At 42.0% G+C, this 15,882-nt stretch overlaps 1 protein-coding gene across 1 annotated transcript in view; it reads right to left on the bottom strand.

Annotated features, from left to right (window-relative positions):
* The window catches only part of itpr2 (inositol 1,4,5-trisphosphate receptor, type 2), a 54,561-nt gene extending 40,257 nt beyond the window's left edge, over positions 1–14,304 (bottom strand). Inside the window, exons 1-16 of the mRNA XM_070908014.1 lie at positions 14,213–14,304; positions 9,413–9,483; positions 9,009–9,127; positions 8,838–8,924; positions 7,778–7,936; positions 6,888–6,986; positions 6,505–6,588; positions 6,214–6,360; positions 5,269–5,364; positions 4,904–4,948; positions 3,215–3,360; positions 2,040–2,139; positions 1,768–1,928; positions 1,539–1,680; positions 1,255–1,413; positions 293–465 (exon numbers count right to left, since the gene is read on the bottom strand). Of these exons, the coding sequence (XP_070764115.1) occupies positions 293–465; positions 1,255–1,413; positions 1,539–1,680; positions 1,768–1,928; positions 2,040–2,139; positions 3,215–3,360; positions 4,904–4,948; positions 5,269–5,364; positions 6,214–6,360; positions 6,505–6,588; positions 6,888–6,986; positions 7,778–7,936; positions 8,838–8,924; positions 9,009–9,127; positions 9,413–9,483; positions 14,213–14,304 (1,880 nt within the window). The remainder of the gene's footprint in view (positions 1–292; positions 466–1,254; positions 1,414–1,538; positions 1,681–1,767; positions 1,929–2,039; positions 2,140–3,214; positions 3,361–4,903; positions 4,949–5,268; positions 5,365–6,213; positions 6,361–6,504; positions 6,589–6,887; positions 6,987–7,777; positions 7,937–8,837; positions 8,925–9,008; positions 9,128–9,412; positions 9,484–14,212) is intronic.
* Positions 14,305–15,882: the final 1,578 nt, after the last annotated feature.

The raw sequence follows: 15,882 nt of genomic DNA on the forward strand, positions 1-15,882 counted from the left end.
GAGAGAGAGGAGAAGACATGCAGCAAAGGCCGGAGTTGAACACAGGCTGCTGCAGTAAGGACGCAACCTTAATACATGGTACACACTATACCAGGTGAGCTACCAGGGCGTTATGTAAGATTCACATATTGTATTGGATTGCATTATTCTGCATTTTAACACAGTATACTGCAGAGTTCAGCTCCTGTTTCACACAATTAACCATTCACAACAAAACAAAAGTCATTTTCATGAACTTCTATTATTAAATTGTCCTGTGTCTTCTAATCTTTGGGAGGTGTACATGTCTGACCTGGGCTCTCTGTTGCGCCTCAATAGGCTGACGAACGTCTCAATCTCTCTGGCTGTGATGTGTTTTTCCAGCAGCTTGCGGTTGTTGTGCAGCAGGGCAGTGATTGTGTCCTCGGCCAGGATCTCATACCCAATCTGAGACTGCATGATTGAGAACTTTTTGGCTATATATTCCTGCGTGGCACAAGAATATGGTTATATACACCTCTGATGTAAGTGGTAGTGAAATGAGGTTGAGAGAAAAAGACTAAATGCAGAAAGCATAAAAATGTGCTGAATCACTGCATCTAGTGTGTTCATTTAACCATTATCCAGGGAGACCTTGTTGAACAAGATAACTTTGGAAAAAAAAAAAACACCCTGATTCACATTCATGAAGTTGCCCACAGTCACACCTGAGAGCTGCCTGTCACATCCACCGCCTGTTAGCCACTGAGCAGCTCAACATGAGTTATTTGTGATTAGTCAAGGGCTGCAAATGATGACTTTTTTCATCAGGGGGCTTGGTCCTATCAATTAATCTACTGACTATTATTTTCAATTAACCGATTAATGATTTAGCTTATAAAATATCAAAAATAATAAGCATATTTAAAACGTATCCAAGCTCAAGTGAGGTCGTGCAATTGAGTGAGTTTTATTCCTTAACTAAAACTTCAATTTCTCAATTCAAATATGATATGAGCTCACTTTCATTATTAAACTTGCCATGAACTATTTCTGTTGATCAACTAATCGATTAAAAGACTGAGCACTACTTGGGATTCTTGATTAAGGGCATTATTACAGCAGCATAGATTTACCCAGACAATCTGGCAGACTCTATACAGATAAGCTCCGAGTCAAAAGCCACCTCTGTATCCTTAAACTACCCCACAAACCCCCCCCCCCCCCCCCAGTGATAACGAGCCTGGTGACAACTCAATGTAAAATACTTGACTTGTGTGGAAGGTGGAAACATGCCTGGTTCTTGCGATAGTCCTGTTGGGAGTGACGTAGCACCCTGTAGCAGAGTCTCAACATGTACTTGAAGTGAGCATAGCGCTGGTCTCCCAAATCCTCCAACTTTAGCATCGGACCGTCACCCTGATCTGTGAATGGAGCCTTCAGGATGCCAAAGATCTGGGGGAACAGAAGCCCGCATACAATGATGAAGAGCCAACCGAGCGTCTACAGCTGGAAAATACTTCAATCTGCATGCTGCCCACATAAAGGACAGAAAGAAGTGAGTGTGTACTCGTGCTGACCTGGGCGAGGATGTTCTGTTCCCTCATGAGTTTCTGCCTCTCTCGGTTGGGTGTGGAGGTAACCACAGACAGAACATCCTGGCCGTTATTTGGTACCACACACACAAAGAAAACCAGGTCCTCCAGGAGCTTAGTCACGAACCTGAAATATGTATGAGGGCAAAAAATAACATGAAATCATAAAACATGCACACCATCTTGTGTCACCTGTGTCGTCATGTATCTGTACCTCCTCTCATTCTGAGCGATGTTGCCGTACTGAAGCTTCCTCACAGTGGACTCCAGGACCTTGCTGGCATCGTTGGCAAAGTCCAAGTCTCGGACCTCCGACAGCGGAACAGATACGATGGCAAAAGCCTCTTTGTCCTCTTTGGTGGGACAGGTGCCAATCTATTGTGACAGCCAAAAGACATGTTCACATAATGCATCCATGTTTGTTTCACTTGAGTGTGTGTGAGACTGTGTGTGTTTGTGTGTGTGTGTGTGTGTGTGTGTGTAGACCTTGAGCATAACCGGACGCTCCTCTTCTGCATCGATGGGGACGTTGGTGCTCGTCACCCAGGTGTTGGTGCACAGGTGCCTAAGTCTCACATAGGAGTTTCTGAGGACGGATGGGACAAGTCATTTACACCACATATGATTTTTTTTTGTTGTTGATTGTATTCTTGCAGCCGTTATTGAAATGAAAAGTATCCATCTTGGTTAATCAGTTAGTCTCATATCGAGTATTTTTTTTAGGGATGGCAATGTCGGCCTGTCATTTGATCCACGACTTTGGTCGTTTTGGACAGAAACATCTTAGCAACTATTGGATGGATTACCATGACATTTTGTACAGACAATCATGGTCCCTAGAGGATAAAACCTACTGACTTTGCTGATTCTCTGATTTCCTCTAGCGCCACCATGAGGTGAACATTTCTCTTTTTTTGTTTGACAACTATGGGATGGATTGCCATGACAATTGGTACAGACACTCATGCCCCCCTCAGGATGAATTGTAATTGTGATCCCCTGATTTTTCATCTAGTGCCATCATCAGGTCAAATTTTAATTTGTCCTAAGTTTTGGTTTATGACCAGATACCTGCAAAACGTATGATATTCCCATCAGCCTCAGCTGTTCTTTGTGTTTAGGGCGAATGTTAGCATGCTAACACGCTAAACTAATTTGAACACGGTAATTATTACACCTGCTACACATCAGCATGCTGACATTGTCATGTGAACACGTTAGCATGCTGGCATTAGCATTTAACTCAAGGTACCTCTGGGCCTAAGTACAGTACAGCCTCACAGAGCAGCTAGCATGGAAGTGGACTCTTAGTGTTGTTATAAAATAAGTGTATATTAAATGTATGTCATGCCAAATTAATGAGAAACTTCTATTCGCTTTTATTTCAGTTCTTCTTGTTTGTGAAATTATCCAGTAACGAGTGTCAGTATATTTCAGGTTGTTCTTTCACTAACAACAAAATGACACTTAGTTGAAAAATATTCACAAAAGCAGATGTTTGGTGTCACAATGAGTGACAGTTTCTCACCCTAATGGCAGATTTCCTGACAAGAACTGCTGTGCTCTGTGCTGTGAACTCTAGTGAAAAATGCCCCCTGTGGATTCAACTAGAGCAGATATAACTTGTTATTGTTACTGTTGCCCCCATGTGGGTGACTGACCTGGGCACCAGACAGTCGGCCCGCTGCAGAGTGGTGGCATCCAGCTCAAACAGAGAGGCAATGTCATTCCCATGGGGAACAGACACCAGGGTGAAAGCAATCTTCTCTGCTGCTTGATGCTTCCTCTTAGAGAACACAGTATCCGTCTCATTCTGCAGCGCACACACATGAGGATACACACAGAAACACACACACAGAGGAAGTAGAAATTAGTGTCGATCTAAACGCTTATATGGACAGACAGTTGAGTCGTTTGGCCCCTTGTATGTTGAGTCCATATTCAAGTCTATAAAAGACAGCTGCAGAGCAGGTCGCACGACTGTGTTTACGCTCTTGCAAGTCAATGAATCACATGTGATAGTAGATTTAATATCTTTGGATTTTTAACTGTTGGTTGGATAGAAGAAGCTAATTTTCACTATTTTAACAGATTAATGATAATTATAGTAATTCCAAATAATTCTGTTTCTAATAATAAAGACACATATGATATTTGCTGCAACCAGCAAATATTTGGTTTATTACTTTAGATGATGACACACAGGATACTGCAGCACAAGTGTTCCAATAACTTGATCAATTACTTTTCTGTCCACTGTTTGATTAATTGATACACCACAAGGCAACAATGTTAAACTGCACTCACACACTTCATAGACTTCAGACTCATTTAAGTGTTTAACAAAAAGCTGAGTTTTGTGTGAAGCTGCCAAAACTTTCCACAAACATAAATATATAGTAAATACTGATAAATGAGCCCAATGGTTGATAAAAATCTATAATTGAGGACAGACGGATGTGAGCCAAACTATACTGTCACAGCTTCTTACACTAATGAGGTATCAAATTGCACAGAAACGTAGCCAGAGAGCCATGACTTCTCTGTGTGGTGTGTTAGACACTGCAGTACGCAGGATGCTACAGTCTGCGCTGTGCAGATGCAGCAGATAATGGCAAGGGTTAATTTCTCCCACTGTTCTCTGCATGTCAATGGGAAGCTCCCCAGAGCTGCCTCCATGCCTCAGCTTCTCTATCTTCCCACTCCTCCCCCCCCCCCCCCCCACCCTCCGCTGGTGACTCACCCCACCAGCTTAGCACAAGCGAGTGGAGCAGAGCAGACAGCACGTCTGCCTCCCCTCCATCCCCTCTCGCAGGGCACCCCCACACCCAGACGTTATGTAAGGAGCCCCCTGTGTGTCTGAAATTCAGCATGTGCATGAGAAAGTGTGTGAGGCTGAGAGAGTTTGTGTGCGCGCTCCGTGCGTTGCCAGAATACAAATGTGCAAGGTAGCTAAGAGCTGAAAGAAATGTCTAGATATAGATTCAGAGTTTGTGTGTGTGCGTGTGTGTGTGTGTACTTTGTAAGTGTGAGAGAACTGGTGGTATTGCATAACCAAAGGATGAGGAGACAGAGAAGAGCCTGAGGTTGGACGTATAACTACTGAGATAATCGTTCTTTCCACTAAAACTCATATAATCGTCTCTCCTGTTCACCAAGTCATTCTCTCTTTCCGAGAAGTGCAATGTGACTCATATATGGTGTAAAATGACAAACTATGTGCATTTCTGATGTCTTGAATTATAAATATCAACTTAGTATATAACTTGATGTGAATCTGTTAGTAGTAGCCAGTCTGAAGTTAAGTGTGTGTGATTTTGAAGCTGAATGTGCTTGTTTGACCGGCTCACCTCTCCTTTGGGCTCCACTGTGTTGTCTTTGAATTCAGGGTTCACCTGCAGAGAAAGTGAGCGGTCAGTGACCTCAAGTCTGGAAAGCTCTGATGATAATCGTGTCGTTATCATTCCCATCACCCATATCCACACTATTCAGCTGCAAAAGATGGGTGATAGCGTCCATATCAATGGGAATACTGCCACCTACAGCACATCGCCTAAAATCCCCCTCAACTGTGCTTATTCAGAAACTATAAAAAGTGAAATAAAGGAGAAATGATTGTGACTGTTATTAAACACAATGATAAGCAGCTACACAATTAAATGGATGGAAGAAGCACTGCAAAACCATGACAAAAGCTTGAAGGGTGAAAACTCACCTCAGCTGCGAGGTAATTCCCAGTCGCCAGGTGTTTGAAGCGGAAGAGACTGTTCCACTGGCCGGCTCCGCCTCTACAGGGGTCATAGTGCACAACCTGGCACGGAGAGACACAAAATAAGGGACATAATACACCTAGAAGCATCAGTTTTCGTCCACCGTTTATGATGTTTCCTGTCTCCTGCAAGTATGTGGTTTATTGTCAGTCTGCGCTTGCCTCCAACTGGTCTGATAAAGTTTATGCCTTTATGAGGGTCACAACACTGCTCATTTAGTCTGCGGTTTTGTTCAGTAGACAGAACAGCTCTGTGGTTTAACAGCAATCGGGGGATGATTTCTGTTGTTCAAAGTGACAACAATTCACAAACAAAATGAAACAGGGACGCGTGGCTTCATTTTCAGCACTCGTCATCAGTTTATCACTGCGTGTGTTACAGCGAGTCAGAATGAGAGTCGCCCTATGTGCCAAGTACAACAGGAATTTGTGTTCGTCATACTGACACAACAACATGTCAACAACTGATATGGTAGTATAAGTACATTCTGGCACGAACAGCAGAGGGGCAACAGGAACTTCAATTTAGTGCATGCTGATAAAGAGGAACATACAGTATGACAGACAGTGGATTACAGAGAAGTAAAGGTTAAAGTGGCAGACAGGCAGACATCAAAGGGGAAATGGTGGCTTAAATTTGTGAGAAATGCTCTTTATATATGACAAAACTGCACATTTAAGTGCTTAGAAATACATAATTTGCTGATTTATGTTTATTTCAACTGGCTTTAGCTGGGTCTTTATTTTATTGATGTGTGGCTGCTTGTTACTAAAAGCCACACTCAAGCCAAGAACTCACCAGAACGTGACTTCTTTCTAGAAACAATGATTTTAATGAAGTAGCATGAAAACATTTAAGAGAGATATTGTTCATTCCTGTATGTGTTTTACCTCGATCTCCCAGAGAGCCTTGGAGCTGGTGGCGGAGGTGGCAGACTGCCGCAGCGTGGTCCTGAGGAAGACGTGCTGCTGCTTCTTGTACTCGTCACCGGTCAGAAACTTCTCCTGCTCGGCGTGAAACAGCCTCACCACGTCTCCCTGACAGAGGACACGGACAAAACATGAGAGTGCTGCAAGATAACCACATGATGTTTGCTCTAAAGATAATCAAAGCTACATGTGGTCCCGCTAAATAAAAAGATACACTGAGGAAATGGATCTAAAAGCGATAAAGCAACATACCCCCTTCAGCACATCTTCCCTGTAGTCGCTAAACTTCATGAACAAGGCGACCTTCCAGCTGGTGTTACAGTTAACAGCATTGACCTGCAGCATAAAGCAGAGAGTAAGGGGCAAACACAACATGAAATTAATACATTTTTATTGTCACATGTTGCTTCTTGAAATCCTTGAAACATCACCCTCTTTAGTGATGTTTATGTTTCAACAACAGTTAAAGGATCACATGTTCTTCTGTGGACTAAGACAACATGAAAACTATTAGATAAACTACAGAAGACAAGCTGCAGGTTTGTCTTGGTGAAAAGTTGTTGTAGGATTTTATCTGGCCACAGCTATATATCGTTTCCGCTCCGATACAAACAATATAAATGAAGTAGTCCCACCTCTTTGCAGCCGAAGTTGTCGAGCAGCTCGATGTTACTGGCATGAAGGGGCTGCCCTGCATTCACTGGCATCAGCACCACCTTGTCTCCAACCACCACCTTAAATCCAATTGGAGACAGTCATATCCCAGTGGGAGAAAGACCAGCAGTGTTCAGATGGATCAAACAGGAAGTAAGAGTGTGTCCATGCAAAGGGGTTTGTCTAAGGTCTGCAAACATCTCATTATGTGCTGCGCGACAGGCTGAGCTTCACATGACAGAGTGGTGGAGCTGTTCACACAAAACAGGTTTATTCATAGCAAGGCCAGTGGACGTGAATGCAGCATACGGAGATATACGGTGACAGAAAAGTACGCTGCCTGTTATTGTATCATCGCTTGCATAATGCATGCTCTCTAACCCAATCTGAGTGATGATAGACCCTAACCAGCCACACACGAGCACACTGCGGCTTCAGCAATGGGTGGCTCGTCACACTTATTCCAATGCCATGTTGGAATATTTAAAAAAAAAATTTTTTTCAAATACAGTGAAGCAGTATCAGTGACATGACCGGATGCTTTTAAAACTCAACCTAAGAGTCTACATGCAATGAAAAGGGCAGTGCATCCATGCTGTTTACATGATATTCTGTGTCTGACTGAATAATGCACAAACACCATGCACAATCAAGAGCAATACCTTTAACCATAGGATGCTAAAGCCAAAGGGGAAGGACAAAATCAGAAATGTTACCGGAACGGGACAAACAATGAACTGTCAGTGTATAGGATGAAAAAGTCGGCTCACACACCAATCTGCTGTACTTGTAACAGAGAGGAATGTGAAGTTGTGGTACAGTACTTCTTGTCTTTAGAAATGTGCGTGGCGCTCAGTAGAGGGAAACCTACATTATCTCCTTCGCTGCGGAGCTTCCAGAAGGGTTGAATGTAGAACCAGGAGCCCTCGTTCCCGGCCGGGTCCAAAGAAACCCGCATGGCGTTCTTCTCAAGCAAAGCCGGGAGACGCTTGTTCACCGTCAGGTACTTATTACTCTTAATGTGCAGGAGCTGAGACAGAAGAATCAGGGTGTTCAGATACTACAAGAGCAGCGGTGGAGGAAGTATTCAGATCCTTAAGTAAAAGTACTAATACCACACTGTAAACATATCAATGTCAATAATTAATTACTTTTTACCATTATCAAAATAGTTGCTCATTCATTTTCTATCAGTCGACGAATTAACTAATCGTTTCGGCTGTACTTGTATATACTGTTGGGTAGTTTAATCTATAACAAAGCATCGTATTTTATAAATTCTTCATATGTTTTGGTTGGAAAAAATCTGTGACGTAACTAGTCGCTAAAGCTGTCGTGTAATTGCAGTGGATTCAGTACAATATTTCCCTCCACTCCAGTGGAGTAGAAGAAGAAAATACTCCTAAAGTATGTCAAATGTGTATTTAAGTATAGTACTTGAGTTAATGTACTTAGTTACCTTCCACCACTGTACAAGAGTAAAAGCAGCTCAAGGTAAATTCTTGTAGCATTAAAAAGAGTTAGTTTATCTTATTCAACTTGAGCTCATTTGAATAAGTGTGTGTGTAATAACACACAACATATTTCCTGATTCCATTTAACAAACAAGGGCTAAATCATACCAGTGTTTGACGTCATAACTAACAAACTGCTTCTTGATAAGGCCTGTTTACAGAAGCTACAGAACAATGGAGACTGTATTTTGCAACAGCAATTAAATATGTTGTTGTTTTCTCAATTTGACCCCTAAAACAAAAGTTTAGCAATCAGTGAAACCAAATACTAAAACATTGTGGACTTTCCCAAAATAGCCTGAGGTGTCAGGGATCGGATGACAGTAACACAACCTTGGTAAACAAGAAAACAAAAACAAGGCCCTGGACTCAAGACAATCTGACGCCGCAGGTGTTTGCTGAAGAGACGGGCTGTACCTGAATGACATTACTGTATTTGACAACTTCTCCAAGGAGCTTCTTGTTCTCCGACTCGTTCTGCTTCTGCTCCAGTTCTGCTGCATGCTGAGTAAAGAAACAGAGATTTACCAAAGCTTTGTGATGCAAATGAAAATGAAGATCTAGATGCAGACTGTGATAAGACTCTACCTGTAACTTCTTAAACAGGTCTCCCTGTGTGTTGTTGTTTCCTTGTTTTCCTTGTTTTGCCTTCCAGAACTGCTTCTGGGCCGAGTATCTGTTCATGGGACACACCTTGAAGAGGCAATCTGGAGCGGAGGAGAAGCATTCAGGCACACAGGAGTCACTCTCTGCGAGTCAGGTTAAGTGCCACTTGAGGGTCTTAATGTGGTGAAACTGCATTTTTGACGTTAATGGTTATTTGCCCACCAGAGGCCTCCAGAGGTATTTAAACAAATACAAGCCTCTCCAAAACCACAATGTTGTGTTACACAACATTGAGCGCAAAGGACCTGGTCAGCCTTGACAGTTTAAAAATAAAAGTGTGTGTGTGTGTAACCTCGGACCAGTGTGACTAGCATATTCATACACACCTCTGAACTTTTTGGGTGGGTTGGCCAGGTCTCCAGCATCAGGCTGGACCACACACCTGTCATCGACAAGCCTGCAGAGAAGAGCAAAAGATGATAAGAATTAAATTTCTTATGTTGTCACTCTTTATGTACAAATAGTGCAATTGATTTGCAACTGAAACTGTCCTGGTCAGTGAATCACTCTCCTTAAAAATAAAGATTTACATGGCCCAAACTGTTTAATTGTGTTATCACAGTCAAATGCGAACACACAAAGCAGAGTCTCAGACTACTATTACAACCCATCCATTTGAAAAAATAAAGCGGGTGGCCAATCTACAGTCGATTGGCCACCCGCTTTATTTTTTCAAATGGATGGGTTGACAAGCTCAGCTGGCAACACAAGAAAGAGTGACGGCTCTGTTCACCATCATCTCTGTCTCCTTAAAGCTCTCCCAGTTATCTGAGCGGATGCTCTGAACATTTCTGGACGGAGCTCATCTAATTTAACACCGCTTTGATCTCCACTTTCCAGCCCAGCAGGAGGAGATCCGCTCAGTGTTGTGGTTTGTATCGAGATAAGAGAAACCGCGGCCAAATGACGTCCAAGTTTCTGTGGCTTTAACATGAATGAAAATGGAGGGATACGAAATATACTTAATTATGCATAACAAAACCAACACGGTGTGTGTAAAAAGCAAAATGAAGCTTTGAGAGTGAACATTGTATTGGTTGTTGAAGACTGAGCTTCACTGTAACGTCTACTGTGGGTTACTAGAGCATGCATAGGCTGCAGAGGACTGCTGCCACCAGAGGAAACCATGTGGTTTCTGTGCAGGGTTGATTAGAGGGCATTCGAAGAGAGTCATCCAGTTAATAACTGCCTCATTTCCCCACATACTCGCCTTTTATTTGGTAGTTCCTGACTATTTTACACACTAGAGATGTTTTATTGACAGATTTAATAATGCACAGCAGGTCAGTGAAATTCACACATTTGACTGACATTCGGTTATGAAGCCGATGACAGATATCAGGAGTAAATGATTTGGTTTGGAAGAGCTGACAGGCCTGAATTAATGTTTCTAAAGAGCATTAAGTAAACACTGTGCCAAGTGTGCACTCGGTTCATTCATACAGCCAAATTTACCACATCCATTAAAAAAAAGTATGCATGTATTCATCTGTCACATCACATCATATAACAGTGGGAGGGGTAAAGATGAGTAATATCGGATGACATGAAGTTTGTCTCGTCATTGGGCGGTAAATAAATTCAACCAGAAGTGGGTCTTTATCTAGAATATCTAACCCTGGTTTAAAAATGGCTTTCTGAAAAACATGTTAAACAAGTTGAATTTCAGCCACCTGTGTTGGTAGTCAACACTGAGCAGACTGAGGGTGACGGTGCTCATAAAAGCTAGAATGGCAGAGAGCCCATTATTTAGTGGAATTGGAGGAGAAGCAGGCAAAACAATGGAGATGGAAAAAAAGAGCAGGATTACGAGCAGAATACCTAAAACATTAAAGGGAGGGGATACAGGAAAAAAGAAATACAAGTATAAGAAAATGATTTTATCAAAACTGGTTGCTCCTGTCAGTAAACCCTTGTTTAGCGGGTGCTATTCGCTGGTGTTGTAATAATCCATTAATCTGAAGTTACACCTGTCTTGAAAGTTTTATTCAAGACGTAATTTAGTGCTAGATTAACTCTAATCCTCCTTTAGGAAATTGGTTTAGTTAAGCCAAGGCTCAAGCCAGCCAGACCATATCTGAGAAAGATAATTTCAGATAATCTGGTGTAAAAGTGCAATTTGGTCGAGAACTAGGTTGAATTCATGCGCGAAAAACCAGCTCTCTGAGGGCAAGGGTCACAGCGGTCCCAGTGTTTGAGGTTTCTTGTGAGTAGTTCAGGACATTGTTAGCAGTTTTTAAGTCACAGGCGGCTTTAAGCAAGAGAAATTGTGTGACTTCAACCTGCTGAAATATATTCTATAACGCCAGCTATGAATTTCTATATCATCGCATTCCCTTCATCCCATTTGCACCAAAGGCCGAGGTGCACAAGCACATCCATTCATCCCGTCCACTGAGGAGAAACATAATGCAACGCACAATTCCTCCAATTCATACAAAGCTGGCTGCTCTGCTGAAGTGAGCCGAGCAGCTTCCTATTTATGCGACGGCACTCGATCAGTGTCAATCCACAGGCTGTGTACTATTTCCTCCGACTCTGTATCACAGTTACATCTAAATGAGAAACAATAGATCCCGACAGGAAGCAAAATAAAGTGCTAAATGGCTAAACAGGAAGGCTCTCTGGAAAAGTACCTCGAGCTCATAAATAAGTAATCTTAAAGTCCGCAGAGAGCCAGGCTTTAGTTCAAACAGAGAGGCTTTGACGGAGCCTGACACTCACAGCCAGAGTTTGCTCTCTAACGGAGTTAAACATGAACCAATGATAAATCTACCAGGCTGGACAGAGACAAGCTAATTTTAGCTCCATTGCTTGTGTTGAGCAGACTGAGACAACAACACAGAAGAAATACAGTATGTAATGTAGCAGCAGCAGGTCTGCGTTTCTTTTCTGTGAAAAGTTTTGTAATGAAAAAGTAAAAGGAAACAGCAGAATGACTCATCTGTAAGAAAAGTGCACATATGAGAAAGATTTTACAACCAATGTCTGTTATTGCATGTTTCAACCTGCTGATGAAGCAGCCCAGTAATGTAATTGAGTCACACACTTCCTCATTAACTGTATCCTGTCATTATTTCACTGCTTATGGAGCGTATAAATCAAAGGGAATATAATCATATACAAAAACACTTCAATAATGGATACAGAATTATTTTATCTTTGTCTTATAATGCATCTCTTATCTTAAATATGCACTACAGGTCCTCAATAAAGTGATTTTCTCGATTCCTATGAACTGAAATATATCACGGCTCTCCAAAATGAACCTTTCTGATCGTAAAAATAAATGTCATGAAAATGTAGGACAGCACGGGATCCAAGAGGTCAAGGTCACTAATAGATCTGGATCAGCCAGATGACCTTATAAGAAACTCAAAAGGTCCTTTTGGCTTTTGTGTGTTTGCAATGCGAGGCGTGTGAGGAACTCGCAGATTTAATGTTATCCTGAGCAAACACGGGCAGTCCTTGGCTGGTCGAGGTTACATTGTGCTCACAGGGGCTGCGGCTCAGGGAGGTTCCTGCAGGTTCTCTGGGCCTTGGTGAGCTCTGGCACAGCACAGTCCTTGAGAAAATACTCCTGTCAAACTACATGAGTTATTGAATCACTGATAAGAGTTTCACTGCTTTGCTTCCAACAATAACAACATCAACAGGAGCTGTGAACAATCGCCGCTGCGCACTTTTACATTTTGAAATTTACTGTGTGTACTGCTGCTTACATTTGCATTGGCGCGGGCCTTTACAGCTAACGGAGCTTTTCAGCAAAAGAACGTAGGCTTGGCTGTGTGCACTCCTGCAGATAGTGAGGCATTGAGCATTGTTTTGTAAATAAGCAGGTTGTAAGTCAAGGTATGAGCATGTTTCATTGATCCTCCCCAGCACAAGGCGTTAAAGAAGAGGGTTTAACATCACAATGTGCCAGCTGTTGTAAAGTTACTGTTTGCGAGAGGAATTTAAGGGAGAAAAAGGAAAGAGCGAGAGTGAGAAGGGAGAGGAGGTGGGTGGGGCAGACTCATTCCTCGGGGCCAGTCGATATTTCCACGCTTGTTCTGCAGGCTCAGAGGCCAGAGTGCACCCGGAACCACTGAGGCATTTCACCTCGCAATGAAGCTTTCAGCTGAGGAGGAACTACATCCACACAAACTGCCCGTGGCACTTTTTGCACTGCCGTGTGGAGAATGACACTATCAAAAGAAGTTTCCATCACACCTACACACAGGCTTAAACATGAAGTCAGACTCACAACTACTGTCTGACTGACTGTAAGAAAGATTAAAACTCACATCACACTTGAAGGCAGTGGTTCCCAAACTCACTACAGTTGCGACACCTTAACATGAAGCAGTGTCTGCTTGCAAAACCTCATCACAAGCTGACCATGCCCATGGGCAGTCCCTCAAGTATTTCACATGGACATTTGATGTTAATTCTTCTTTCATGTCCCATTACTTATCTTGTGACCCCTCAGGTTTATCTTCCCAACCCCCAGGTCGGTAACCACTGCTTTCAAATGGCAGGAAACTTAAGATTTTGAGCTCCACTTCACTTTCTCCCAAATCAAAATGTGGCTCAGATCTCAGAGTGGCTGTTATATTAAATTACACAATATGGAGGATCACGAGGACAACTCAGAGTGTATGTCAAGTGAAAAATACATATCTTTGTAGGACAGTGTTTTCTAGGGTCAGTAAACTGATCGTACGTCCTTATTTTAACTTCAAATGAATGAAAACATAGAGATACTCCTCCCTTATTTTGCTGAAGGGCCCCCTTACACCTCCTCGTGTCGCCCTCCGGGTCCCCGGGCCCTACTTTGGGGACCAGAGCAAACAGATCTGCTTGTAACCAGTACCACTTGTGTACCTGGGTAACACGCTGCTTTGCATTCCTGTTACATTTGCATAAACGTGAAGAATTTCCTGAGAAGCAGCGTTTTGCGCGCTGACGGGCCTTGACCACAAGTCGCACACTTTAAAGTTTGCTTTAAGTTCACAGTGAACGTATAAAGATGAAGAGGCGCAGAAGTGGCGTCAGATGTAAAGTGAGAGTAATAAGATATGAGCATTAATCCATATGGACTCCCCAGTGAGGAGAAAGTAAGAGGCAAGACAGGAGGAACATACCCCAAAGTACTGATGAAGCCATTCACCGAGCCTTCCGCGTACAGAGACACAATGTCTCCGATGTGAAGAAAGCTGGATCTGTGCTCTGACATTTTCACTGAGTAAACGTGTTACATTTGTCCTGGTTCCCCCATTTAGAAAGCGAATGGTGCTTCTCCTCGGCTGAAGTGATCCACGCGTTACAGCGCCTCCAGTCAAGCAGCAGTCCTCAGATTCACCTCCATTCCTCCCCCTCCACACTTCAGCAAGTCGATTGAGAAAGTTAAAAAAAAAAAAAAAAAGAAGAAGAAGAAGAAGAAAAAGCCAACGTGCAAAAACTGGTGGCGCTTTTTAAGAAGGCGCTGTGTTTTGAGACTTATTCAACTTCTTCCTGTATGTCAGACAGACCGGAGAGAGCTCTTCTTCACATCCACTTCAGGGGGAGGAGACTGCTGCTGTCAGGGCTGCGAGCCAGTTCCGTTCAATGACATGTTTCTGTTTGTATTCAGAGAAAAGTACAAGGCAGTCACTTAAATCACAATATACCTTTAGCTGTAGGTGTAGACAACTGATAGATATTACATTTAGATAGACATATTTTGGGATGTATCATAAAGGCTGCTTAATAGACTACAACAGATTCTTGTTGTTTCTATTGGAATATTGCATGATTAGACTTGTGAATATGGACATAAACATATTCATGTATCCTTTATGAAACTTTTACTCAGCTTATACTCATTTCCATGTATATCTGCAGGTAGACAGATTCATTCATGCAATACAGACAAAATATACAATATAATATCATGTTATTCCATCCTGCTTCTTTTCACAGTAACACCTTTAAAATTAAAAGACAAACTTTGGAAAAGTGGACATTTTGAAATATAAACTGCTGAAATCAAATAAAAAAATGACCTGCAATAAATGCTGTGATTGTGAAATAACATAACATGTCATAATAATGAGTTTTAACAACTGAATCCTATGAATTGTTACGTCCACTAGGATTATTTCATAATTTCATTTCATATCACTTTGGGTCTCCATAGCAGTGAAGTGCAAACCACAACATTTCCAAAAAAACAAATGTATTTAGGCAAAAACAACAACATATCACAAAAAAATAATAAATACATCTACGAAACGGAAATCACAGCAACATTTCACATACTGCATACATCATTTTTTGTTGATTTGTTTTGTGTTGTGCGCTCCACAGGTCCACAGTCCTCATCCACTTTCTTCAGCTTCCAGCCTGAAATACACAACAAGTTAGTGAAAGTAAATAAATATATACAATTCAAGTTCTACTCTTAAATATAATTCTGAGGCACTTGAGCTTTACTTGAGTATTTATAGTTAATGCTACTTTACACTTCTACTCCACTACATTTCAGAGGGACATATTTGCTGCACTACATTTATTTCACAGCTATTGTTACTTTTCATGAATTTACTCATTAAACGTATGATAAGTTCATGAGATACAATGCATTGTCAGTGATTGAACCGGTAGTTCCCAACCTTTTTGGCTTGTGGCCCTTTACAAAAATGGGGCCCCTTGTCACCTTTCAGATGTCTTTGACTTGTTAGCAGCTCCACCCAAGAGACATTTAAACAACTGTTTAAGGCTAAAATTTAAATTATGCAATATTTCACACACAAAAAAAGCAAAGACAGAGTTG

Source organism: Enoplosus armatus, chromosome 6 (assembly GCF_043641665.1).
Source record: "Enoplosus armatus isolate fEnoArm2 chromosome 6, fEnoArm2.hap1, whole genome shotgun sequence".
In the NCBI taxonomy this organism is placed as follows: Eukaryota; Metazoa; Chordata; class Actinopteri; order Centrarchiformes; family Enoplosidae; genus Enoplosus; species Enoplosus armatus.